At 41.9% G+C, this 27,715-nt stretch overlaps 2 protein-coding genes across 3 annotated transcripts; both read right to left on the bottom strand.

Annotated features, from left to right (window-relative positions):
- Positions 1-624: 624 nt before the first annotated feature.
- On the bottom strand, positions 625-10,992 carry rilp (Rab interacting lysosomal protein). 2 transcript variants are annotated; one of them, XM_062386101.1, is made up of 8 exons: positions 10,329-10,992; positions 8,235-8,364; positions 6,671-6,792; positions 3,869-4,054; positions 3,323-3,492; positions 3,121-3,246; positions 2,935-3,036; positions 625-1,954 (listed from the first exon to the last, which is right to left on the bottom strand). In XM_062386101.1, exons 1-8 carry the CDS (start codon positions 10,680-10,682, stop codon positions 1,825-1,827), a joined length of 1,320 nt encoding a protein of 439 aa, XP_062242085.1. In that variant the 5' UTR covers positions 10,683-10,992; the 3' UTR covers positions 625-1,824. The 2 variants fall into 2 exon arrangements, with proteins under 2 accessions (XP_062242085.1, XP_062242084.1); XM_062386100.1 differs by having other exon boundaries at positions 10,323-10,989.
- Positions 10,993-11,593: 601 nt separating this feature from the next.
- Positions 11,594-27,414, bottom strand: prpf8 (pre-mRNA processing factor 8). Its single transcript, XM_062385495.1, has 43 exons — positions 27,248-27,414; positions 26,502-26,622; positions 26,232-26,400; positions 25,869-26,033; positions 25,533-25,751; positions 25,236-25,448; positions 24,884-25,009; positions 24,640-24,745; positions 24,138-24,328; positions 23,932-24,051; positions 23,662-23,851; positions 23,337-23,456; positions 22,996-23,130; positions 22,712-22,841; positions 22,405-22,601; positions 22,003-22,209; positions 21,392-21,555; positions 21,151-21,277; positions 20,631-20,823; positions 20,237-20,424; positions 19,829-20,067; positions 19,584-19,730; positions 19,226-19,436; positions 18,996-19,112; positions 18,639-18,886; positions 18,348-18,527; positions 18,079-18,214; positions 17,524-17,693; positions 17,208-17,337; positions 16,955-17,101; positions 16,660-16,820; positions 16,306-16,497; positions 15,523-15,760; positions 15,293-15,421; positions 14,914-15,027; positions 14,623-14,796; positions 14,129-14,322; positions 13,749-13,988; positions 13,485-13,626; positions 13,227-13,367; positions 12,995-13,134; positions 12,620-12,822; positions 11,594-12,235 (listed from the first exon to the last, which is right to left on the bottom strand). The coding sequence occupies exons 2-43, from the start codon at positions 26,608-26,610 to the stop codon at positions 12,081-12,083; spliced, it is 7,017 nt and encodes a 2,338-aa protein (XP_062241479.1). The 5' UTR covers positions 26,611-26,622; positions 27,248-27,414; the 3' UTR covers positions 11,594-12,080.
- Positions 27,415-27,715: the final 301 nt, after the last annotated feature.

Here is a 27,715-nt window from a genome sequence, read left to right as displayed (position 1 = left end):
TCTTCCCATTTCCTGGGGAAGTCAGAGCCACTTCCTTCTATTCAGCCAGACTCAGAGCTTTTTAAAGATGGTTGAACACTAACGAACAAAACACGTCCTACACAGACACACACACACACACCCTTGATTTTTCCCCAGAATCTGATGTTTACAGTCTTCTTGGAGATGATGAAGAAAGTCTCTGTGCTCCTTAAAAGTCATGAAAGTACAAAGATGGTCACATGATCAAACTAGAATGACACTCAATAGAGTTCATACCTCTGTCAAGTACTAACAGTCGCATGAGAACTCAAGGAATATGTTGAAAAACGCCCTGTCTCTCGATGTTAAAGAAAGTATATCTGTTTCCATCCCCTTGATTCAAATCCAGTCCATGATTCGAAGGATTCCTTCCCGGGTCAAGCCTCACCTCACCAATGCATTTTATGTTTATCGGTTGAGTGGTTTATTCATAATCCTGCTAACTAAAAAACATACAAGCTCAGACCAAAAACCTAACCACCTTGGTGGAGGTAAAAATGTGTATTGAAAAAATTGTATAACATGTGCTGCACAGAACCATTTCTGAATCTGATACTGCGTCTGATTTTCAAAGAATCTTGAGGAAAAAATGGAATGACACTATTTTTCTTTTCAATACCAGTGTGTTAAATGGATTTTATTTAAGTTTGAGATTTCAACATCACAGAAAATCCACATTTCAATTGTTTTTGTCACATTTTCAATAAAGTGGCAATTTATATCTTAAATATTTTTGATCAGCATATAATTTCATTATAAAGATGCTTACAAAAATAGATTGCAAACAGAAATGAATAAAAACATGGTGTGATTTGCAGGTCATACATTATCTATGTATAAACACATCACCACTGGTCTGTTACCGGTGTTCTGTCTATTCAGACATTAACACAGGTGTCAGATTAGAGTGTTCAGATATGTTATGTTGCTTTGTCAGTTAATGTTGGAGAGAAAGAAAATTCCCAAGTCCCCTCTCATTTCCCAAAGGAAGTGCACAACTTCCTTAAACAGTAACCGGTCAACAGAGGCTGGTACCCCAGCCTACACACGTGTGCGTAGACGCACACTTATGGCAACAGCATCACATACACACAAGCAGGATGCTTTGGAGCCAAAAAGGAGCTGATGACTGAAAATTAAGAAAATATACTATAACATATTAAGGCTTATTCAAAATGCACCCACTGCTTGAAGAGTCAAGTACTGCAACTACAAAGTGCTTCAAGTCATGAAAAATACATGAGTAAATATTATTATTAGTTATCAAATGAAACAATGCCCTCTTGTGGATTAGAGGTGAACTTAAAATACGGGTTTCCAGATTAAATATTGGGGATAGTTTAATTTCACAATATATATTTTTATAATCTTGTGTCTTTGGTTTTTTGTTGAACCCGAAACAATATTTATTTGTGTTAATTAAAAAATCTCTGACAATAAGACAAAGAAGAAAAATACTATTATTTGTATTAATACTTATCCATATAAAAGGAAGCTGTGGTGAGTTACAAGGTTTCCCTTAATACTGTGGTACACTGAGCGTTTTATACTGAAGTCAAACAGTGTGACTCATATTTATGACCTCTGTGAAAATCAGAGGTCAAGGGTAAATTATTAAAAATATATCTGAAGGGTTTCATTAAAACATTCAGTCTTCATGCTCACATAGTGCTTTTTGTGTTACATACATTGCTACTCAACAACCTCCTGACCTCTCTACTGAGCAAAGACCAATAGAAGATGATGCGACCGAAAGGAGAAAACGGTGTCAGGACTCGTAGGATCTCAGGTTCAGTACCGGGCTCAGGACTTCGGTCGCTGCGCCGTCTCATCATCAGCGGCCTCTGAGTCTCCGATGATCTCCCAGCCAGAGGCGGAGTTGCTCATGTGGGTGGGGCTACGGCCGTTGCCCGACCGCGTCAGAAAGCCAAAGCTGCAGAGTAGAAAAAACAGGCCTGAGGTCAGATCTGTAGACGGGGATTACAGCTAAATATAGAGCAGGACTGATGAGGATCCCTGCAATGTGACAGCAGACAGCGATAAATGCAACGCTTTGATTCACAGATGATGTCTGTTTTATTTCTGATTCACCTTTAACTCAAGCTGAAGAGTGATTCAGTTGTTAAGAGTTTAACTAATCATCATCTATAATATCTAATCTGTACTTGTGTCTCAGAGTTTTGGTAATAAAGTGATAACTCTATTTCAGATGACTTATTCATAGATACTGTGGGATCACGAATCAATCTTAGCTACAACCCAGGTCCTGTTCTTCATCAGCTCAAACTGTCTAATGTCCTCAGTCCAAACAATTGAACATTTCTAAAAAGACACACTAAATCTAATCCAAGAAACATGAACACGTGTTAACACATCAAATCTACTTAGTTGAGTTGCTGAATTACAGAATTCAAATTATCTCTCCATGTCCATGTCCCCTCCCACCCCTGTGCCAAATGTTGTTTATGTTGCAAATAATTGATGCCGGGAAGCAGATAAATATCAAGATTATATAAATTCGAATCAAATCAAGACATTGTGAAACAAAGGGGACTGACAGCAGCCAGGTGCACAGGATACAATGTTCCGCGAGCAGGTAAAAGGGACAGATTACAGGCTCTGTGACTCTGTTTACAGCTGGACGCATTTTGCAACATGGGAAAGTCCTTCAGGCTGAGTTTGAGAACCTACTCTCTCTCTCTCTGCTCAAACACTTGTTTTGGAACTCATTCAGCGACATTGTGTAAATACTGACGAACAAATTGTAAGCACATACAGCAAAGTTTGACCGAGATCACCAATACCTTTGTGTCCAAATGAGAATAACACTTTCTCGATTGAGATGAAAAGCATGACTTGATGCATCATCACATATTTGTATTTTTGTGCCCTGCAGGTCCAAGTTGTACTCACAGATTTCGTATGCGTGACTCAGCTGGTCTGTCAGTGTCCGTGTCCACTTGTGGACCGTCTACTTCTGTCTGTCCAAAGAGAGATCTCCTCTCCTCCTCATCACTGGAGAGAGAAAATAACAACCGTGAACAAACCGTACTCTTCTCTTCTGAACACCTAGACTGACCCATTATTGTGTGTTGAGACCTGCTGCTGCACTCGTTCGCAGAAATTCCGAGCATCTTGGCCTTGATGAGCTTTCTCCTTTTTTTGATGGCTGAGCGGACAGCTTCTAAGAGGAATCCCGGACACCTCTCCTCATTCAGGATCTCCCTGCAGAGACAGCAATCACATGTCAAATCATAAGAAACACTATTTGGTCCACACACACTGCGACAGGCGGACCTACCTCTGATAGTAGTTGAGCTCCTCCTGCACCAGGAACAGGTTGGTTTTGAGCTCGTTCCTCTCGAAAATGATGTCACGCACCTCCTTCTTGGTGAAGCACGGCCGATCGGGATCTTTCTGATCACCGGTCGTCTTTTTCTTTGACTCATGAGCTGTTTGACTTGGACTGGACTGAGGAGCAAACAAAGAGTCAGGTTGTCTTTATAAACTGGAGGAACCATGTTGAATCTTGAGTTTGTTGGGGGGAGAACCAAGCAGAAATACTTTTGTTGTGATTGATTGAAAGAAAATGTTACGTTGACACATGTCAATATTAGATTTGACACATTTAGCTCTTTGTAGTATGAATCCTGAGAAGCTATAACATAATATATTTCAACTCTTCAATTAACCGTGTCCTTTATTATATCCTATATTCCTAATACGAACAGGTCTTTAAATAATCTACATTGACCCTGTTAATAATGTCTTTGAATTTGAGAAGCAAACCCACACAAGAACAGTGTTGTAAATTACAGTGTTGGCAGTTTAAATGACAGAAACCTACAGGGCTGTTGCTGTTGGTTCTGTCCAGCTGTGCTTGGAGGTTTTCTATCTCATTGCTCTTCTCTTTCAGATCGGCCTCCATGTCGGCCTTCCTCTCCACGGTGCTCTTCAGCTGAGCCTGCAGCACTTCCTGTTTGTGTCGCAGCTCTGCGTTCATCTTCATGAAGCGGTCCAGCTGCTCCTGGAGCTACACACACACACACAGATATACACAGATACATATTAAATTTTGTTTCATTTTGAATTTGTCTTAAATTTTCGGTCTATCTGGTGTTTTTATTTTGACCTGGGAACCCTTAAATAAATATTCTTATTATCAAGTGGATTTATCTGGTTAAATAAAGGAAGTCCCAGCATGTAGACCAATTTTAAATAGGTTTAAAACACACCCAGTTATGGCTGCTATTTAAATCATGTGGTATACATGCCTTGACACAAATAAAGACACGTGCAAACACTCATACCAGAGCACACACACACACACACACACACACACGTACGTGCACACACAGACACACACACACACACACTATGCAGCCGTGTAGGGGAGCAAACTCCGCTCAGACCCTAACCCTAACCCTAACCCTAAAGTGCAGCTTAACCAGTAACTATGTGGATAATCCCTGCACTCTCTACCTGACTGTTAACTTTCTGGTTGTTTACAGCAGTGGTTTACAAGATGGAACTTCTCTTTGACATCACATGTGATGCAGTAAAGTGTGCATGTGAAGAAGTCTATATATCTTCAAATAATACAAAATGTATAATCATAGCATGATAAGAGATATAAAAGAGGTAATTTTATCTGTTTGGAAAGTAAAAAAGCCTTTAAGGAGAAATAAACCTTTGAAGCCACAATCATACACATCACGTTGTTTGTGTGTCTACGTGTGAAAGGTGCAGCAGCTCTATATCTCACTGTCTCTCTCTCAAGTCTAAAACCTAGTGCTAACCAACTGTTTCATCAAGTAAATGACAAGATGCTTGGTGTGAAGATTTTGCCTTTTTACTAGCACCACGGAGGTTGTCTTTTCATAGGACTAAGACTACAAAACGGATTACCACAAAACTTGATTCAAGGATATGTTCCAGGTCCGGAGAGATCTGGATCAGAGGGCGGATCCAGGAAATACTTTAACTTTCTTAAACATTGCTGGATAGGGTTTGTTGTGACTTTCTCGTTGATGAAAAATCAGATAAAGGGGAGAGCGGGGTAATGTGGGACATCGGGTAATGTGAGATACCCCCTGTATCTAGGCAACGGAACACATTTGTGGTCATTTGACCATTATGTTTTCAAGCCCCTCCCATTCCCCCCTTGCCATGAAGGAGAAGTTGATGCTGGTGCTGTGGAAAGTTTTTTTTTTTTTTTAACAAAAATGTGTTTTTTGCATGTAAAGGTACATTTTCTTGCTTTGAACTTAATCAACTGTTGTGTCAGAAATTGAATCAGGTAGAAAAACTTATATAGTACATGTGATTGATGCTAGCTGAAGATTAGCCTGAATTGCTAAGAGATGTTGTTTTTTCTAAAACGGTGGCACCCTGAAGCACAAGTCAAGTTTAGTCTTAAACATATTTTAGTGTTATATAACATTATATATGTTTTATTTTTTATGTCATAAACATTGTAGAAAAGCCATCATGCTAAGAAACTACACCAGGATGACAACCTGGGGCCAAACACCCCTCGCAGAGATGTAGAGTGCAGCCGCTGAGGTCATGCAAGGAAAGAAATCCTTAAGAAAAGCTGGAAGGGATAGAAATATTGATAAGACAACCCTCAAAAGATTAATAAAGAAAAAATGAGAAAGGGAAAGTAAAATAAGTAGCCTGGGGTGCAGTAGCTGAGGTAAAGAGAATGTTCACAGATGAGATGGAGGAGGAGCCAAACACTTGAAACAACTAGCTGACCAGTTCCATGGCCTTGCTCCAGTTGGGTGCCATGAACTGGCATTTGAATACACAGAGAAATACAATATCCCTGTCCCTGCCAATTGGACAGAGAAACAATGTGCAGGTAAGCTAGGGTGTGCAAGAGATCACATGAATCATAATATTCATAAATGTGCTTAATTGACCAATCCCCATGATTCTGTTACTAGTCCGATATTAGTGGTTGTCAATCTAGCTGTCGGGATTTTAACTATTACAACATGTGTTGTTATGGTAGTTTGAAAGTGGAAAAAGTAAGTGGACCACTTTACCCCGTAGCTGGGGTAAAGTAAGACACAAGACCACTTTTTTTAAAACAATCATATTTTCACTGCCCTTTGTCCTGAAGACATTCTGATCATTTCCATTGATAGAAAACATCCTGAATTTATGGGAAATGTGTAAATTTGACTGATATATCATTTTAGTTCGCCTAGAGGGGAGCTAATGTAAAAGATGTCCCACATTACCCCGCTCTCCCCTACTCATGGTGTGATATCGATGAGTGTTTTGCAATTTCTTGTGGATCCAAATTCAAATCTGGAACAGGTGCATTTAAATGTGGTTTAAGATTAAGATGCATGTATTAGTCCAAAACACATGCACAGACATGCAAAGGCACACTCATGCAGTAAGGTTAATAAGGTTGTAGTCTTTTTTCAGTTACTGTATTGTGACAAATAGGTCAAGAAATCTGAAACTACCAGCATCCTGTCACTGAGCAACATAATGCAGCCTCAGCTGTGAGGATTGTGGTTGGGCCTTGGTGGAGATATGCGCTCTACTGAGTGGCATTCTAGTTATGAGAATGTGTCCACGTGCAAAGGCAGAGGAAGCATCACACACACAAGCGTCTGTGTCTCCTTACCGCCTCCACCTCTTTGGAGATGGTGGTGATCTCCTGAACCTTGGCCCTCAGCTCGTCCCTCTGCTTGTCCACCACCTGCTTCAGCTTCAGCATCACCTCTCGCTCCTGCCGCTGCACACGGTCTGATCATGGGAGAGAAAAAAGTGCCTTGACTCGTATGTGTTATGAAAGCACTTGGCAGGTTATTTTCATCTCGAGCCAAAGGTAAGATCATAGCAACTCTGTAGCTTCGGAGAAAATATCAGTGGAGAGAGTTTTTTATAATAAAAAATACGACATAAACATGCTTCATCTATCAACAAATAGTCTTTACATAAAAGGTTGTTACCAAATTTCCTCAAAACAACTCGATAAGTGACAGAAGATACTGACTTAAAGGATCAGGTCACCCAAATGCTAAAACACATGGTATACTCAGGAGCATGTAATATTCCCATGCCGGTTATTTTAGTTTTTGTTGTTAAAATTAGGATAGTTGTAGGAACTGTTTTTTCTTTAAAAGGTTCAACACATCACAGTGAAAATCTTATCTACAGTAGCAACAGAAACTGAGATGTTTTCTTTTGTATTTTGTTTCATGCAAACATGCCACAGATTCCACACATTCCACTCTCCTCTGTTGTATTAGTGAGGAGTAACAAATCTTGGATTTCTCAAAACTTGGGCAAATAGAATCTAAGCTATCCACAGCTTGATGCCACACATGCCAAGATGTTTTTCATGATCTGCATACATGAAAAAAAAAAACAGATGTGTCATGTTCCGTAGTCCCAAAACTAAATTCTTCTACACAAACAAAAAGGCAGCACATGAGAACTCAGCCAGTTGAAGCACTGGAGCCCTTTTCCAATTCACCTGCCACATGACCTTCTGTCAAATAACTCCAGTTGCATGTTTTTCCTGTCAGCACAAGAAAACAAGAGCCCCAAAAGTGATCCCCCCCCCCCCTTCATCTGGCTCACATTACTGTTATGAGGCTTCTACATGCTGAAATACGTCAGTCCACTTTATCTAGCGTCCTCTTTGCGTTTGCAGAGTAAGCACAGCCTCTTGTCTGAGTCCTCTCTAAGAACATCTGCTGCTTAATCTTAAAAAAATGTACCGCACAACTGAAAGTGCAGCAACCAGTTTGACTACTATCAGTGTCCCTGTACATGACTGTTTAACCACCACTTTGAATCTGTATTTTAATTGGTTGAGATGAAAACCATATAATCAAATGACCTTTAGGGTGATTTGGCTTGGATAGGGGCCAGGGGTTTTCTAGGGACCAGGAGGGCAAAATTCCTTAATCTATTTAGAAAATCTATATGTCTGCCCATAAGACTATGATAGCCACATTTATTAATTTTATGTTACGGCTCTCACTTATGTTATAAGTGAGAGCACTCCTGAAAATAGGGGAGCCCCTAACATTTCCCCTTTCGTCCACTCCTTTCATGATTCCCACAGGGTTTTAAAAAGTGCAAGTTCATTTCTTGAACTTGAAAAGTCATGTGAGTTTCAAAACCAGCAACATGCTTAACATTTGACTTTACTTATTTGATCCTGGACATGGACATACCTTCTTGTGCATAGCTGCCCTTCAGCCTGCTATGCAGCTCCTCCCTGTCCTCCTGGAGCTGCTGCACCTGGACCTGCAGCTCCTCACACCTCCTGCTCCACTGCTGCTGCTCCTTCTGCTGCTGCTCCTGCTGAAGAGGACGAGACAGACTTTAAAACCTCAACCTCAGAGACAGGATATAAAACTTATAAATAAATAAGATCAGAATTCTAGGTGAGCTGTAAAAGCCTCTTGAGCATCCATGAAACCATCATGGATCAAAACGGGTCATTACCAACAGGGTGTGTCCCTTTACAGTTGAGTCATCACAAATGTTGTGTGGACATCTGAATAACAACCGCACCTTGTCTTTTACTTTCTCAACCATGCTTATAACAAAATGTCTACAGTGTAATGACACTAAAGTGTGAAGTGCTCGACATACTGAAGGATAAGTAGCAAAAATCTGACTTTTTATAATTAAATCTAGAACTGGAAACGATGTAGCTTAAACACTATAGAACAAATATTTTAGCATTATTAGTTTAGCTAGTTGAGTTAATCAATGTAATTCCAGAAATAACTGTGTTGCTTTTATAAAGCCCTTTGAAAGATTTGTTGTTTCACAACAATGAAGCTCTTTGTGAGTTAATAATCCATAACACATACAGTACAGTGTGATGGCATACTATGGGAGTGCCTGTCTGCACTTATATCACAGCATTGTTCACGTGGAACAAAAAAATATTTTACTGATCACCATAATAACTGTTACCAATAACATGTTTTTGTGTGTCTCTCTGTTGTTGCTTTGAGTCTTTATTGTCAAGGTCGGCTGTGGCTCAGGAGGAACCAGAAGGTTGGTGGTTCATCTCTCCCATGCTGAAGTGTCCACGGGCAAGACCCCGAACCCCTGCAGTAAATATGTCAATGTTTCTGGTTTGCCCTCTATGATAGTTGACTCAATACATGACTTATACATAACAAACTAAATGTCTAACATCTCCAAAGCATTATTTTATGTTTCTATTGTTGTGTGAGGAAGAAGATCGATAGCCCCTGCTTATCTCTGATTGATTCGCCCTGTTAATCTCCCCTAACCCTAACCAATCAGTAGTCTTCATGCCTAAACTAACCCATTAACAGTAGGGAAGGGCCTAGGGTGGAATACATTATAGCTCTTCAGATTAACTAGATTCTTCCGCCAAAACAATAGCAAATATTATTATCTGCACTTAATCCTCCCAAAGACAAATATAGTGATTTAACAGTAGAAGTCTTATAACATTGACAACCTATACTACACTGATAAATCCAAATGTTAAATATCCTCACTTTTCAACCACGAAACTGCCATGTAGAGCTGCAGCGAACATTTGATTTATTGATTAGTTGATCTGTGGAACAAAGATAATTAATAGTTTTGAGTTGTTTTCTAAAAAGAACATATATAAAAGTTTCTGGTTTCTTGGCTTTAGCTTCTTGGTGGAATTTACATTTTTCTGTTTCCCATTTAATCACAGTGATCTCAATATCCTTGGTTTATTTGCACAAAACCAAATATTGCAGGTAACATTTGAGGATGCAACTTTATGATTACCCAGCTGGTAATAGCAGGTTGGGGTAAATGTCTGGGGAAACAGATGACTCCAGATAATATCCAGGTTCACACAATCGTGGTAACACATAAAGCATGAATATATAACTCTTGTCATATAGAAACAGCCTAATTCTATCATGTTTTTATTGTATTCAGAAGGCAGTGGCCTCTCTCCTCTGGCCTTTGTTGATAGTTTTAAGAAACAAACTCAAGAAATATTTCTACCATCTTACATTTAATTAATTGTGTCCCTTTTTTAAACACCATTGTTTTTATTTTCACTTATTTTTATATCTTTTGCTAGTTTATTGCTTTTATCCTGAGTCTTTGCTTTATTGATAACCTGTTCTCATCTCATTTCATGTCTTTGATTTTATTTTAAAGCACTTTGAGCTGCATTTTATGTACAAAAAGTATAAATAAAAAGTATTATTGTTATTATGTATGGGCTGGAATCGTGTTTACAGACTGCAGGGAGGATTCACACAGCTAACATGTCCGTGTCTCACCCGTGCCTCATGTCTGTCCTCCTCGCTGCCGCAGTCTTTACCGCCTCCACGTTTCCTGTGCTGCTGCTGCTGCTGCTGCTGCTGGAGCTGGATGGCCTCGAAGGTCTTCAGCAGCTCCTCTTCCCTCAGCTTGTGAGCGAGGTTCCTCGACGCGAAGCTCTCCAGCAGCTCCAGCACCGTCACGATCCTCGGCACCAGCCCCAGGACGCTCTCCTTCCCGTACCCGTCGATGAGCCTCTCCACCTCGGCGCCGATCAGCTTGGCGATCTCGTACACGTCGTCCAGCGTCAGAGCCGAGCAGGACTTGTCGAAGCAGCTCCCCGTGGCGCCGCCGTCCCGCTGGGCTTCGTGCGCCTCCATGTCTTCCTCCTTGTTTTGTATCGAAAGCGACGCTGGCTAGTCAGCGCAGCGTGTCAGCGACACGTAACGAAAGCAGATGATTGTGGAGGTGCACTCTTTCACTTGTGCACGGCTGAGTCCACATACGAAAGTGATGTGACGCTCCTCTTCCGACAACAACATGCACAAACCTGCCGATGTCACAATAACAGCCCACATTAAACACATTACAAGAACATCGCGTACTCACGATCCACTGTACTACAGGGCTGGACAGTCCCAGAGAGTGATCGTGCAGCCTACATACACTCTGCAGGATCCTCCTACTTCTCTGTCCAATGTAATGTGAGCACACACGCATAACAGCATGCAAAAGCTCAGTAATGGAGGCAGCGGAGCGTGAACATTGGATTTCCTCTGCAGATCTGTAGTCACAAGTATTGACCTATGGCTGACTATTTAAAGTCAATCGAATTATAAATGAATGAAGTTGAAAGAGGCAAGAAACGCAACCTGTACAGGAAACACCTAAAACCTATAATCCCAATAGGAGGCAGTTAGGTCAGTCCTTACATTGCAGGACGTTTCAAAAACCGTGTGTAAAAAGAAGTGTGCTTGCGCATGTCACTGAACTAAACCAAGCTCAGTGAGTTACTGTTGACCTCTGCTCTGACCGAAGAGGGAAGCAAGTTTAAACAGTTCCCCTGTACTGTCAAAACAAAAAATCCATACTTCTCTTCCCATCACATGTGTATTTTTACATTATAGATATAACAAGGGGGCCGGCCGGAGAAACTCCAGAGAATGTCCAATGCAACCGACGCCGACAGTTGCTTTCTTACAAATAGACAGTCTGGAAAATAGCAGGAGATTATCCAGATTTCAGTGTGGGTCTGAAAGTAGCTTTATTACAGATAACATTAAAACATAGCAAATGTTTATAAAAAATTTGATTTTTATTTAAACCCAAGCTACAATGTCACATGGTGTACAGTACAACATAGTAACTGGCATGAAAATACAGCTTTCATTTCTCAAAAGAGCTGAGGGAAAGTAGAAATCTTCCCCGTTTAAAGATGATGTCATTACCAAATATTACACTGAAAGTATTTTATGCTGAAAACTACACACAGATGCACATAGGGAGGAGCCACATGATTCAAGACTTACTCAAGGAAGCCTTGACCAAAACAGGGAGGGAGACAGAGTGGGCAACAAGAAAAAGAACAACATTCGTAGAAAAAAAAAGAACAAAAAGATTAACAGGTTTCTAAAACTTCCTGAAGCCTTTTCATAAAAAAAATTCCAACCATCACAGTTATACATGTTCGATAGAAAAATTACAGCGGCTCTTCTGGTCCGACTCAACATGAGGATGGCAGAGGTATCTACAAAATGTATCGGGAGCGATGTGTCGACTCAAGCATACATGTCCTCTCGGTCGGCGTTGTAGATCTCGCCCTCCTGCAGTGAGGCGAAGTTGAGGAAGTGCGAGGGCCGGTGGACTTCATGGTAGAACTCTTTGGGGTTGGCCAGCTGGAGGTCGTACTTCATGTTGGGATCATGGCGCACACCTGTTGAAAGAATGGATATTTAGTGATCTATTCTGCTAATCCCGGTTTGAGCACTCAATTATAGCAGTCTAGCCTAAATACATCATGATGATGTAATTCAAACAATATACTGTCCATTAATGTGAGGAATGAAAAGACTTTTTGCATTTCAGCATGATAGAGATTTTCAGCTGTGAACCAGTGTGAAAGTAAAATCAATCAAACTGAAACTGGGGCACAGCGGAAACATCAATGTGTGCCAACGATTTGTGTCACAGATGAACAGAAGATCAGGCACTGAGGATATCACATATGTAACCTGGCAGTTTGACGCAAATTAATCATCCAATGAAATAGTACACAAAAGCTTATCTGAAAAAAAAAAAAAATACTACGGCTACTGACCCATGAAGTTGTAGTTCCAGGAGACTTGTCCAGGCACCATGAAGAAGGCCAGGAAACGATCCGAGAGCAGCATCTGCACTCTCTCGTAATGGGAGGGCAGGTAACCTTTAGGGTTGTTGCCCTTGTCTGTGTTCTGACGACCCCACTCGTAGCCGCTGGGTGTTAGCTTGTAGGCTGTGAGTGTGCACGAGCCGGGGGTGAAGCTGAAAACCATAATCAAAAATACATTTAAGTACCAGTTCATTTCCTACATACCGCTTCTTGTGATAGCTCTTAAGTCCAAAAAATATTTTTTTCTAATTCATAGTAAACATCAAGCAGCTTAAATAATAAACAACAATTTATAGACGGATAGCATCTTGTATTAACACCTACCTGCAGGTTATGATGATGGTCTTTTCTCCGTCCCATGAAGGGTTGTCAGCCATGACCTTAGCGTGGGTGGTGACGTCCTGAGGGGACAGCTGTGGTGACTCATTGGGCTGGGTGTGGATCCAGCCAAGGGGCTCCATTTCCTGTTGAAATAAAGGAAAGAAGTTAAAAACTTGAAAGGAAAAGAGTTGGTTCAACTACTGAACATCAATTTGTCACACTCCAGGTGTCTTACTTTAAGGTATTCATGGCCAGGCAGCTGGTTGGGCAGGTGGACAGTCTGGTGCGTCCCCCATTGTGGTACCATGACGATACAACGGATCTCCTTCACCTGGGGGTTGTCTGGTGGGCTGGTGCCATACAGGTAACCTGCAATCTGGAACACAGTGCAGATTCAGAACGTGTTGAACAAGGACTGAGAGGGTTTCTTTAGTTTGCACACACGCACATGATGAAGGGCCCTAGTGGAGAAACGCAGACGCAACATTCGTACCTGTGCTCGTAGATCTGAGATACAGATGAACTTCTTGAGGACGTTCTTGGGCAGGATGTAGGTGTAACCCGTCTCCTTGATGTCATCAGACGACACGTAGATGTGGTTGGTTCGGAGATGGAGGTTAGCAGCAGAAATAGCCCTGACAGGTGACAAACAAGGAACATTAAAGCCGAATGAGATTGAAACCAAAAGAGTTAAACTTATGATTGCCATAATAACAGTTGAATTCAACACACACAAACTTAAACACTGCCTGCATACCTCACTCTCCACTCAGTCTTGGATGAGAAGGTCTGCGTCTCGTAGTTCGAGGTGGTGGAGGTGATGATCTCGTCACCATGCTTGTTGACAGTGCGGGTCTGTGTGGCGGTGAGCTGCGACTGCTCTTTGGTCTGTTTCTCAATTTCAGCAATTTGCTGGCGCTGCTGTGACGGTGCAGAGATCTCCATACCCAGGATGATGTCACGAATCTCAGACTGTGTCAGTGAGGCCACGTTCACACTGGAGGGAGAAAGGAAGCATTAACTACTTAATGCAAGTCTGATTTTATTCTGTTATATTAAAGATATTTTACAAGTAATATCCGAGCTACATTATGCCTTCATTTTAGCTCAAGAATATCAATCCAAAACAATACTCACTTGTTCTTTTTGCCATAATCAGCCAGAATGAGGTCCTTGAGTTGCACCTCTACCTTGATCCACTCCTCATCAGTAAGTGTGGGCCAAATGTGGTGAGGCTCGGTAATCGTTGTCTTGTCCGGCTTGAGGATCACCTTGGCTCTGTCGTTGTTGACGTGGAGCGCTCTGAGAATCAGGATGAGTCGAGAGAAGGCCTAGAGATGGAGCAGACAACCAAACACAAACTTATTACACAAGCGAATTAGTTGATTTAACCAAAGAAAAATAGCACCCGAATGGCTGGGTTGGTAAATAACCTTAGATCAGCTCAGGTTTGTTAGTACCCATCATTTATGCTGATAAATAAGCACAGACTCTTTCTAACAGCTTGATTCGTAATTTCCCAGTGGGATCAAATACAACAGAAGAACTTCAATACAGATGTACACATCTATATGAATTTGATACCATCCATATAATCCTGATTTGAATCTCTTGTGCAGGGTGAAACTCACTGTGTAAGATGAGATGGTCTTGAGCCAGTCGTCATAGAGGTTGAACAGCACCATCTGAGGCTCTGTAGCCTTCAGGATCAGGTCTCCGAACTTCTCCACCTTCAGACAGGCCTGGAAAGGCAGCTGCAACTCAGAGCCCTTGATCACAATGTTGGGGAAATCAAGCAAGTGGACCTGCACAAAGAAAACAAATGGTATTAGGACAGGAAGGCACAGACCGTATGTATCCAAACAAAAAGATGATGCATCAAGGCTCCAAAATGATTTTCGCAGTTCTCAGTGCGACCTCACCTCCAGAGGGTCCAACATGCCCTTCCTGGTGACAATGATCTGTTTCGGCTGTTCTTCTACAGGGAGGGAGCGAATCAGGGCAGCCACTTCTTCAGCTGTCTTCCATTTCGCCAACTACAGAGAAAGAATTGAAAACTTTAGTGACATATACCCAAAGGGGTAGAACCGGTTTTAAGTGCAAGGGTAATGTATTTGAGGACTATTTTGTTATCATGTTCAAATTCAAAATCATTTCATCCCAGTGATATATGCTGAAGGTATTGTACTGACAAAGAACAGGACAAAACAAACTATAAAAAGACACTAAGAAGCCCTTCTCTTAAACACAAACCCAAACTGACCATAGTAAGAGTTCAAGATAGTTGTAGTAAAGTTGTACCTGTCCCAGACGTTTCTGTCCAGCCCACACAGATGTGTGAATGATCTTGAGGAAGAGCTGACCAGTCCTGGGGTTGAAGATGAAAATGGCTCCATTGATGGGCTTCGTGGTCAAGTTACCCTCAAATGTCTGTTGTCATTGACAAGGAAAACATGGGTCATTTTAATATTCCTAAACAAAAAGCAATATATTTATTTTCAATTGATAATAAAAAAGTTGTCGGCCCTCACCTTGTGGATGGTGACCCTGTAGACATTGGTGTCATCCACAAACCAGATGATCTGGTTGGAGAAGAGTTCGCCGTAGTTCTGTGAGGACAGGTAGGGCTCAGTGGGCTCTGAAGAGTACAGCTGCAAACCTTTGCGGATGCGCTCCCTGAGCACATACAGGGCGGGGTTGGCCTTCATGATCTTAGCCATGGCCTGCTGGATAAGAGGCTTGCTTCCCGGGAACCAGTTACCATAGGCACTACAGAGGGAGAACAAATTAAATAACCAAACATGCCGTATGAGCTCAAGTGCGTTGACAGTTGTGTTCATATACAACAACTTAGCACATTGGTGTGAAAACTTAACAGGCAGCTGCAGAACATTTGTGAACATGATCAAGTGGATGCTTATTTCTAGGAGATGGTGCCAAGCATTTATTTGTCATTTGTCTAGATATCTATTAATTTTATTCTAGATTTCTAGTTGTTTTTAAAAACCTTAAATCCACAAAGATGTACTCTTATAACATTATAATATTACTGTGTCTTGTCTTTTTAATAGCATTATAATGCAACTATGGAAAAGATAAAATGGTTTACTGACTTAAGTAAAAAAATATGTGAATGTGAAGAAAATAGAGATGGCAAATCAGATTATGTTGATTGTGTAACATATTTTCCGTGTCCTGTACAAAATAATGGACAATCATGCAAAAGCTAATCTATAATAATAGCATTGATTATGTTAATCATCTAATATTGCCATCATAACTGGTCACATAGCTGTGCTTTAACCAATCCTTACCTGTGGAGGTTGTAGGCTAGGTCGATAGCAATGAGCACCCCAGTTGGGGAGGGGTAGATACTCATGTTGTCAGTGGTGTAGTCCAGGAACTTGGCCCTGGCGTAGCGCTCGATGTCATGTGAGTCGTAGTCACCCCAGCGGAGCTGAATGTCAATCCAGTACTTCTGCGTGGTCGTGCTGTCCATCACATCTCTGTAGAAGGAGATGAACAATTTTATTCATACAAAAAAAGATAACTGCCTTTAATGCATCACATCTCATGTAAAAGGTCTTCCTTGTACTGGGGAGAATTCTTAGCATTCTCCATCTTTTTCTGTCAGTATCATACTGTGAATAATGTTCCAGAAATCATACTTTGAGTCAGCGAGAAGAGACGGTCTAGAGACATTCCACTTGTACGATGCAAAGAGGAGGATATCTGCACAAGACGAGTTCATTTTGTACGACTTCCTGGGGTGAATGGTCTCCTTCTGTACAGTCTCAATCTCCAGGGCATCCAGTTCCTGGTCAAACACCTGTAAAACAAATTCATAGCAGTTGGTCACAACGTGTTTTATTTGCAGTAGCATCTTGACATATTGACTGAGTTTGTCAGGATGCAGAAGGAAAATAAAAAGGCAGATTTACAGATTTAAAGTACTGGACGTACCTGACAAAGATCCATGACAACGCTCTCGTGAATCTTTTGCCACAAGTGAGCCCTGAAGATCTGAATGAGGGAGATCTTCAGTGTGGGGATCTTTCCGTGCATGAAGATTCCAGTCAGGTCAAGTTGCACCTGGAAACCCACGTACACCTAGAAACAATAAGAGGGTTAAAACTGTTAGCCAGTGCAGGAAGTGTGAACCACAACCACCGTTAATGTCCATGACCTGTTAAGAGATTTTTTAACTTTTACTAACATTGGCTCTGTTGATGGTGGGTGACCACCACAGTGTGAACCGACGGTTGGGGATTTGGTTGAGACCAGACCTCTGAGCATTTGTCAGCTTCTTCCATTTCATAGACTCCTCAAAGCCACTGGCCTTCTCCCTAAAAACCAGAAACAAAGTTGAAGTTGTTTTAATGAATTTAATTTCATGTGAAAGAAATCAGGTCCTTTGCATGTGCACAATCAGAGGGGAATAGAAAAAGCAGGTAATGCGATTGTTGTGAAGTGCCACAGTCCTCAATTCCTATAATGCATTAAAAGCATTTTTTATGTTTAAGTGCACTCACCAGAAGAGACCCTCCCATGTGGGGAAGTAAGTGCCTTTGAAGAGTGTGTGTTCCAGGATGCCTTCCACACCACCCAGAGCCTGAATCATGTCTGTGCGGTAGTTGTTCAGGTTCCACAGTTTGCCATCGTGTCTCTGATGAGTCCACCAGAATGGATTCTGCTTCAGAACCTGCACTCAGACAAGACAGGAAAGCGATCAATATCCACATGGACGTTGGCATTCAGAGCAAAATATTTAATTTATCATATTTGTTGAGGAATTTTTGACCATCTGCACACATTACATCCGTACACCATTAGGAGAATAGTGCATGTCTTATTAAAAACTTCCTCCCTTCTTTCCCGACAATACACAAGGTCAGGTTATAGCTTTAAGGCCAACTAGCAGTATATTGTAGTGTCTACACTCGGGGACTTCCACATATAATTCATATGCCCCAGACAGAGAGGTTTCGACTGTTGCATTTTTACACCAGTGACATTATTGCATCTGATAATAATTCAGTTCTTAATTAAGTGGTGCCCATTAACACACCAGGGGGTCTCCATCATACCTGGTACTGTTTGAAATCAGTCCTGACTCTCCAGCCTTTGTCATAAGCCAGTGTGTGTCTGTCTTTCTGGAAAAGGGTGTTGATACGGGGGATTCCCCTGTCCCACGAGTCCTCCAAATCCTCAAGGGTCAGACGCCTGAAATAGAAAAACACAGTTATCATCTAGTTTCAGCTCTCTTTTCTTATACACAAATAGTTATCATTGTAGAACAAAGGCTCAATCTATCCTCGCTATTCAACTTTAAGAAGCTGACAATTAAAATCCTTACCTGTTCTGGGCGATGGCCTCCTGTCTCTTGAGTGCGTACTCAGCCCAGACCCTCTGAGAGTCGATGAACTCACTCTCCCACGGCTGAATGTAACGATACAAGTTAGGAATCAGCTGGTCCTCTTCATGACTCATTCCAGACCGGAAGTGAGTGATGCCCACATCAGTCTGCTTAGACCACCTGGGGCAGAGAAATAAAAAACAATTCATTTGGATGTGGCACCTTGACTTAATATATTTACAATAAATCTATCTACGAGGAAAAAAATATATATTCAGTACACTGCCTTACCGTAGGTCTGACTGTGGGATGAGCACATGACCCATGGACAGCATGCCAAGGCCACCCAGCTCTTTGGGAGTGTAGAAAACTACAGGGGGGAAGCGACTAGGCATTTTGGAGTTCAGACCGATCTTGATACGTGTCTGGATCTTGTTCTCACACTTCACCAGCAGGTCTAGAAGCTCCTGGGTGTTGACCACAGCCTCACGGAAGTATGTCATCAAGCCAATCAGGGCCGTGTTCCATTTGTTCACAATCTGAGGGTAAAAACGACATGCTGAAATATTCAGATATTGGTTTTTTTCCTGACGATTGCTTTTTTGTATTTATCCACTGGAGTTTTGGGGCATAAAGTTGTTTGCTGACCTTTGTGAATGTGGTGGATCCAGAGGCCATCAGGATCTGACGCACTCTGTTGTGGAAGCGCTGCATTGATTCATCATCCACACGCAGGAAACATTGTGCGGTTCTCTCTTTAGTGACCTACACATGAACAGAGAGAGAATGTGGTCGTCACCATTTGAAAATAAAATGAAGCAGTAATGGTTTTGGAAGATGCCAGTGTCAATTTCTTATTTTGGGCTTTATTTCCTCACCTCATTCTGCAGGTTCCACACACCATCCTTGTGAGTAAATTCTTCGTAGCTGGTGCGGCACTTGGGGAGAATGCGACACTCAAAACCACACATGTTAAAGAGCAGGTTGGGGTTGTCTTTGCTGTAGACCGACACAAAGCTGTTTTCCCATTGGATGGTGGTCACAGACCTGGGAAGACGATTTTTGATGTCCCAGAACACTGCGCGTCCACTGAGGAAAATAAGATAGGAAAGGTTACAGCCATTGGTCAAACACTTTATATGCAATTTGACAGAATGTGTATAATGTTCAACACTAAGCCTTAACATTACAATAAAAGTACTCGTTTATTAGTGACAGTCTTGAGGTGGAACTCACAGGTTGACATCGTGCTTCATCAGTCTCATGCGAGCATCACGGGGCCAGCACTTCTTGTTGTTGTAACCAACGATGTTCTCATTGTTGGGGTCGGGATGCTCTGTCAGATACCTCTGAATCAGATCCCTGGCCTCGTCAGCAGAGAACCTGGAAGAGATTGATTTTTTGAATAACTTATTCTAAACATTTTGGCAGAAAAAAACAAGACCAGTAAGGAAGGGTTGTGATTAGTTATTAAATCCCACCTAAAGAAGATGTGGATGCGATCAATATAGCGGCAGTAAAGCCTTATTGGGTGGGCACTTTCTGTAGCCGTATCCTGGAAACTGAGGAAGTCGTTTGGCATCTGAGGTGGGCCGGCCATCTCACTGGCACGGTGCAAGCCTAGCACCAGCAGATCCATCACCAGGCCATAGTACTGTACAATGAATGAGGCAAACTGGAGCCCTCTGATGATGCCATAGGAGTTGGTGTGGTTCATGTCCTAGACAGAGAAAAGACAGGAGACAATGTCCAAAAAAAATTCCTTATCAAACAGCCATTAAAGAACATCTTAAATGCATAAAAATGAGATATATATATTGGAAACAGTTAATCAACTATGTTTAAATTCTATTTAGTCTAGATAATGAGCTATACACGACCTATTTTACCTTGTAGTTGATGACCACGTTGTTCTTGGCTGTCATGTAATCAGCGATGTTGTGGTCGACAATAAGACGCAGCAGCCTGTTGAGCAATGTCAGATCAATCTTCTCATACATCTTCTCATAGCGAGACTCCAGCATCACGTTGCACTCTCCCTCAGCAGTCTCCCACACATCCTGTAAGTTGTTGATGCCTGAGGACAAGAAACAAAAAGCTCTTAAACAAAAGGTTGATCGTTTTTCACGTTAACATAGCGGGATTGTCCAACCTGGAGCCCCCGTGATTAACAAATCAGTTTCATGCCACTTAAATCCAGAAGAAAATATTACACAATCAGATGATCAAACATCATACAATAACCCTCTATTATTGGTTATTTTCTAACATGACAAGCCTGACCTTGGCACCACTTGTAGACGAGCAGTGGCGGTGGTTCGGTGTCAGCGGGTTTGATCCAGGGTGGAAACAGGCGTCTTTTATCTGCCTCATACCACAGGTATTGGTCCAAGTAGGCGTCTGTGATCTTTTCCAGGGGCTCCACATCGTACACAGGCACCAGGTGGCTGTACAAGTCCATGAACTCGATACCCACCTGCAAAAGACAAAAACATTCAGACACTGGAAAAAAGCACGATGGGTAACAAACTATGCTGCTGAGAATACTCATTTTGAAATTTCAGGACACAAGTAAGACAATTTGGAGTATTGAAGATATCAGGTGAATTTGTATCTCAAATTAACCAAAATAAAAGCAATATCTGAGTGGTGACAGGCCAACTGCATCTGCAGCCAGATATAAAAGTCGCCATTCATTTTAATATTCCTCTAGTTCTTACGCACAGACAAGCATACCAATGCAAGTGCGCCTTTGTAAGAGGATGTCTATCAAATTAAAGTATCTGTTTGTGTTGGTCCTGACCTCTTTGAAGGCTCTCTGTGTGAGCAGGTGACGTTTGATCCTGGACAAGGCCTCGTGGGGATTATCGTAGGCCTGTTCTATCAACCCCAGCTCCTCCCTCTGACTCTGGTTCAGACGAGACTTTACACTAGGAGACAGAGATCAAAATGAATAATATAGAACATATATTCTGACACTGGTATGTTGCCTGGTTTGGCTGAAACTTTGCTGATGACGTTGGTCGTGTGCGAATTATGTTTACCTGTATGCTTCTTTGAGCCTCTCCAATGCCAGGATGAGCAGCTTGGTGTCATGTTTGTAGGACAAAGGAGGAAAGGGGATGGGTGAGAACCGCCGACTCTCCAGCCAGTGAACAGTGGTGGTGTAAATGGCCACTGCCTCTTCAGCTGTGATGTAGGGACCATCCTGTGAGTAGAAAATGTAAACGTCAATTAAGAATGTGGGGGAAAAAAACAAGGTATTTGTGTATCAAGTTTAGAAAATATAGATGAAAACAAGTTACTGATGACAAAATGTAAACTTTCAAACATTAGAATCAGGGTATACATTTACAGAGCCAATATCTGAATGGTGAAGAAAAAAACTGCTGCTGCAGCCAAAGACAAATAAAATAGCCACCATTCATATTAATATTCCTCCAGTTCTTACGCACAGGCAAGCAGACCAATGCAAGTGCGCCTTTGTAGGAGGATTCATTCAAAACTTGGAGTTTGATATGAACTAAATATATTTACTGTACTAGCAAATGTAGGGGAGGGAAATTTCTTTAAGGTTCAGAAAAAGCAAAGAAATACAATGAATGGATTCATATATTTGGACATGTACACGTGAATGAGAGGGTCTGTCGGTTACCTTCAGGTAGTTGTGCTGTCTCTCCTGCTCAGCTTTCAGGTACAGACGAGTCAGTCTTCCCAGGTTCTTCTTACACACGGTCTTGTCCACAGTGGCTCCGCGACGGATTCGCTCACGGTTGTAGTGGGCTGTGTTGGTCCACCAATCAGCTTTGGCCTTCACATAGCGCAGGATCATGTTCTCAATTGGAGTGGGCAAGCCTGGCACCTGAAATGATGGGAAGAAAGAATGAATATTCAGCGTTTCATTCTTACTCAACAGATAGCTTTAGGTGACATTAGCCTCAAAGCACTTGACTCAAACACTTCAGGTGCTTGAGAAACTGCAGAGTTACACAAATCCTATGATCAAATGTCCCCCTTAACATACAGTACAGTGAGGTCGTCTCTGTGATGCACTGACCTTCCAAGGGATGTTGGCCTTCCAGCACCTCCAGGACTCACTTAGGTGCTGAAGGATGGTCCTGGCTTTGTTCTGTTTGATACCCTCAGGCATCATGTCCAGGATGTCATGCATCACTGCAGCTCGTAGCTCGAGGTCAAAGTGAGACTCCACACGCTGTTTGGTCACTGTCTTGGCCACACCCTTTGAGTGACGTCCTGTGATAATTGAAAAAAGCTGCTGTTTAAACTGCTAGTTCCTTCCAACCAATACCTCAGGCTGTGTGCATCACACCAATTGTTTCTCAAATAAATAAAATTGTATGTACCTTCAAACTGCCTGGCAAGCAGATTCCCAAGCCACCTCTCCAACAGTGGAGTGATACCCCTCATAAAGAACAGCCACACTCTCCAGCCGGGAGCCCAGAAGCCACAACCTGGACCCTTGCCCACAGGACCCTAATCAAACAAACACAGACAGAGGAACCAAAACTTGAATTATGACTTTAGGTTTATGAAGTGTGTGATTCTGCATATTTTCTAAAAGGTGCTAAATGAATGATCTTTAATTCTTAGACAGTGGGAAGATCAACATCCTAGTAAGTGTACTTACAGTGTTGAACCGATAGTAGATGAGATGCTTCAGGTCTTTGCACATCCGAATCTGTCTCATCAACTTATACTTGTAGCGGTACATGCCTGTCAGCTGGCCAACGTGAGCAAAGATGTACTGAATTCCATCGGACAACTACAATAAAAAAGAGAAGTGTGTTAGATTGACCAAGTGGGAACTGATTGTAAAATAACCAAAACCATGTCCAAATAACATGAAATGGCACCACTTGAGCAGTCAGTGAGATTGCTTCCAGAAGAAAAAGCAAATATCGTGGGCGAGTGTAGTTATCCTTTAAATTAGACGGTATATGCAATGTAAACCCCATAGCCAGAACCAACCTGGAAAGCATCAACGTTTCCCAGTCTATACTGCACGTGGCTGTCCACCACCAGCTTGCTGAGACGCAGCACCTCTCTGCACAGATGGAAGGCATTGCCGAATCTGGACTTCTTACGTTCCTGTGGGACACAAACATAAGAACAAATTGGTCAGTTAATACTGAAACTTTGTGCTTTGCACAAAAGATGGAATGACAAAACAGAAATGTCTTTTTATACATAATCCCTCCCACAATGGGAAAAATGATGGATTCTGCTAAATAAACTCGTTAAGCTTAACATGAAATCAATTCATACACGGGTCAAGAGATGGATCAAATTGTACCTTTGTTGTGAGTGTCTTGACAGGCTTCAGGTTGAAGTTGTAGTCGAGATGCAGGTAGTTGAGGTTCTTGCGGTGGATAAGCAGATTGAGCATGTTGTAACCCTGTCTGCAAACCTGCAGGCCCACCTCCACCCAGTCCAACTTGGTGGACTGAAAGAACTTGGTAGCTTTGAAGGAGCGGAACAGATACCTGAAGACAACAGAGGGAACATGTTAACAGGTCATAAAAAAGATGAGTTAAAAAAATAAGAAGTGACTTATGATTTTCACCTCTTCTTCTGGGCCTTGGGTGGTCTGTGCTTCAGAGCATTGAGCACATAGTACTTGAGAAGTTTCTGGTATGATACACGTACTTTCACGGGCTGTCCTGCAGGACAGTGCTCACGGTACCTGTAAAAACACCCACGATAAAGCACTTTTAGAAAATTACCATTTAACACCTCGATAAGACACGATCTTGATCCAACATGTCTCACCAGTTCTTGATCAGGGGGATGTCAATGGCACGTCTTGTGCGGCCGGATCGGAGGTTGAAGGGTCTTGGCGACCACAGCAGAGCAATGCCATTAGCTGTGTTGTCTGTATAGAGTGGAGTCTCTTTGAGGAAGGGCTCCGCATATTCAGGAAGCTCAAATTCCTCATCATCATCAGGCAGAGGCTCCTGACTCTGAGTGGGTAACACAAGTAAGGCAATTTTGAGTATTGAAGATGTCAGAAATGGTATTAGGGTGAATTTTTATCTCAAATTAACCAAAATAAAAGCAATATCTGAGTGGTGACAGGCCAGCTGCATCTGCAGCCAGAAATAGAAGTCGCCATTCATTTTAATATTCCTCTAGTTCTTACGCACAGACAAGCATACCAATGCAAGTGCGCCTTTGTAAGAGGATGTCTATCAACCTTGCTTGTGTTTTGTTGCAAGTGCCATATATTAAACGTTTCCAAGCTGCCAATAAGTGGATCATCAGTCACACTTACCTTGACAGAATGTCTGTGTGAAATGGGGTTGATCAGCGGGTCAAAGTAGAACGCCGGCAGATCTGGGTCCTCTGTCTTGATAAACACCACATTTGGTGTGTGATACCTTAAAAAGCAAGGTCACAAGTTTTAGGATAAGCAAGTTCAAGGGAGTTAAAATTCATTACATCCAAACTATTTTGCTGCAATGTATTTTAATTACTTTTTTATTAATAAACAGTTCACAATTTAAGCAATTTCTTACCAGGTAAGGTGGACATGGTGTGGCAAGTTGTTGTACAAGTAGGGGAAAGCGATTTTGTACTCTGTCCTGATGGGCTGTCGGATGATGATTTTGTTGATGTCATTGAACTCATTCCAGTCTTCGTCTCTGTGGGAGAAACAAAGGGGATCAGCTATGGCAAAAATCATTTAGCATCTGTTCTTACCTTACATTTGAGAGAAAGCAACTTAGGCATTTAAATAGATGAATATTTAAAACAAAGTTTAAATGTTTTTGTTGACATCCATGAGGATAAAGTGGCCTTGAACAGTCATAGCTATGAACAGCATAAAGTGTATAGCTCTGTCGTTTATTGAAAACAGGGTGTGCTTACTGGAGGTTGATGTCCCGCACCAGTGGCTCAAACTTTGGTCCCCCAGGGATGGCCATATTTAAGGCCTTAGAAGTGAAGAAGGCCTTGAGGTCAAAGAGATAGAAGTAGTTGAAATCCACCAGATCTGTCAGCAGCTGATTAGCTAGACGGTACAGTGTAGACATCATGGGCAGTGTGAACTGCCAGCGACGGTAGGTGGTGCCATTCACAAACCTGAGGACACAAATTTATTATTTTTTCATTCTACCAGCAACACATAAGTTTGTAAAACTTAACACGTCTGATGGGTGAGCTTACTTGGAAGTGTCTTTGAGGGGCTGGTGCTCATAGAACCACTCAGCAACTGAACTGTCCTCTTCATTATCCAGCTCCATCTGGATGGCCTCCAGTGGCTCCACATCAAGGATGTTGTCAGCGTAGTCCAGCGGCGGCTCCTCATCATCAAATGGTGGGAAACGCATCCGCTTGAAGTGCCGGCGGTCACGCTTCTCACGACGCATCATGATCCACATGGTTCTACGAGGAGTATAAGCAATTACTTCAAAATACACACGTATGTATTTCGCTGGTTTGTAAGAAAATGTGCTATGGAACTGAGTTCTTAGGAGCATCCAACAGCACACTATCACTTACCCCCACTGGGCAATGTAGACCGGCTCTATGACCCAGGGTATTTCATTCACAAAGGAAATAGCTCCAGTGATGTGGTAGAGAACAGGCACATCTCTGATCTGTTCCCAAGGCATGGGCATGTTTTCAAGCAATTTCAGAACTGCGTGTGGCATGTACTTGAGGGCACTGTTCAACAAAAAGGAAAAGATACAGGATGAGCTATGGGAGGAGTGGTTGGATTCCATCTACCACAAACCAAAGTTTTGTGAATTAAGGCAACATATACACTTCACTTTGTAATTGGACATCTAGAAAGGTTACCCTGCAAACAAAAATTTGGGGACTTTCAACTAGACATATTGTTGTTTTATTATTCATTTTTACCCAAGGTAGACCCTCTTGTCATGGCGAAACTTTCTATTAGTCATGTCTCCATGGTCCCTGATGATCTTGCGGACATGCTCAGGTGGCATGTCTTCCTTCTGAGCATCCACAAATCCAAACTTTCTCTTTTCTGAGTAGCGCTTTGCCTGCAGCTGCTGCCATTTTCTTGCTGTGGAGGACATTTAACACATTATAACTACCTCACACGCATGACCATATTATTGAACATAGAACCATATATTTTCTGTATTTTGAGGGAAAAAGACATGCCTTTCTCTTGTAGTTTCTCCTCAGACATGTAGTCTGGCACTGTCACAGGAGGGGGTACACCTGGTGGCATTGCTGGAGGGACCCCTCTGTAGGGGAAGGTAGCCGCCATGGTGCCTCAACACTGAGAATAAAAAACATACACAAAAAAATATGAAATACTAACCAGTTTTACGATATCAGTTAAGTGTGTGTGTAATCGTGAAACTAAGGAAAGGTTAATGAAATACAAATGTTTGTTTTTATACGAATAGGTCAAACATTGTTTATTACATTGGCACAATGAACTCTCCGTCCGGCTGTATTACCTAATACTCCTGTTTTCATACTACCACATAATATACACACTAAGCAAAGTGAGTGAAAAGGTTGTAATAAATCAAATTTGATGATTCGACAGACAATGATACTCGTCTATTTGCACCAGGGAAAACATCAACCAGGCCAAGTAAACTCTTATTCAACTGGTTTAAAACATGGCTACGTGAACAGCGGATACATAAACGTGAAACCATTCTGTATCATCAGATTTTATTTGTCTATCATTGAATATATATAAAAGTGAAAACTATCACAAATGGATGAGTTGCAGCGAGTCACATCGGAGTTTCAGTGAATATTAAGCGACGTTACAGTCTTGATGTTGAGATGGCCCAGCGTGGAGGAAGCGGTAAGCTAGCTAACTGCTAAGATTAGCAAAGCGGCTAACCACTGCATGTTAGGGTGCAAACAAAGAAATGGTCACAAACCTCGCTACCTTCACTCCAGCAGTAATTTCCTAAAGTTGACGACGATCTTATTCGATACACGATCGGCTACCACCACATTTCTCTTTCCTTCAGGACTGTGCGGTCTTTCTGCGATCCACCGGTGTGTTGACTTGTGTTCTGGCGGAGGCGCGACGAACAACGGCGGCCACACGATGGTCGCACTTTAGAGGAATTCACAAACGACAGTTACGCCAGATGTACGTACTTGCTATTGTTAACAACCATACCCCTAGTGGGTTTACGTGGGAAAATACGCAAGCGTAATACAAGCGTAGTTTGGCAAATGCCCGGATGATCGAGTTTCCGGTGCACTACTGCCGCCTACAGTGTTGGGGTTTTACAATAAATTGCAGGTTCAATTCTCTCCGAGATCTATGGTTGAACAATGATTTGCTAATACTACAAAAATAAAGTAGTGTTTTGACAATTAAAATAAAAAAAAAATTC

Source organism: Platichthys flesus, chromosome 4 (assembly GCF_949316205.1).
Source record: "Platichthys flesus chromosome 4, fPlaFle2.1, whole genome shotgun sequence".
Classification (NCBI taxonomy): domain Eukaryota; kingdom Metazoa; phylum Chordata; class Actinopteri; order Pleuronectiformes; family Pleuronectidae; genus Platichthys; species Platichthys flesus.
Note: the sequence above shows the minus strand (reverse complement) of the source record. Positions and strands in the feature narration are given on the sequence as shown.

Excerpts from the sequence above, each read along its gene's own strand:
- prpf8 (XM_062385495.1), bottom strand. The coding sequence starts at position 26,610 with ATGGCGGCTACCTTCCCCTACAGAGGGGTCCCTCCAGCAATGCCACCA. Across the intron at positions 19,113-19,225 it reads TGTGGAACCTGCAGAATGAG|GTCACTAAAGAGAGAACCGC; the intron begins GTGAGGAAATAA and ends GTTCATGTGTAG. Across the intron at positions 18,215-18,347 it reads GAGGCCATCGCCCAGAACAG|GCGTCTGACCCTTGAGGATT; the intron begins GTAAGGATTTTA and ends TTTCTATTTCAG.
- rilp (XM_062386100.1), bottom strand. The coding sequence starts at position 10,682 with ATGGAGGCGCACGAAGCCCAGCGGGACGGCGGCGCCACGGGGAGCTGC. Across the intron at positions 6,793-8,234 it reads GGGCAGCTATGCACAAGAAG|ACCGTGTGCAGCGGCAGGAG; the intron begins GTATGTCCATGT and ends TCCCATGATCAG. Across the intron at positions 3,247-3,322 it reads GAGCTCAACTACTATCAGAG|GGAGATCCTGAATGAGGAGA; the intron begins GTAGGTCCGCCT and ends CTGTCTCTGCAG.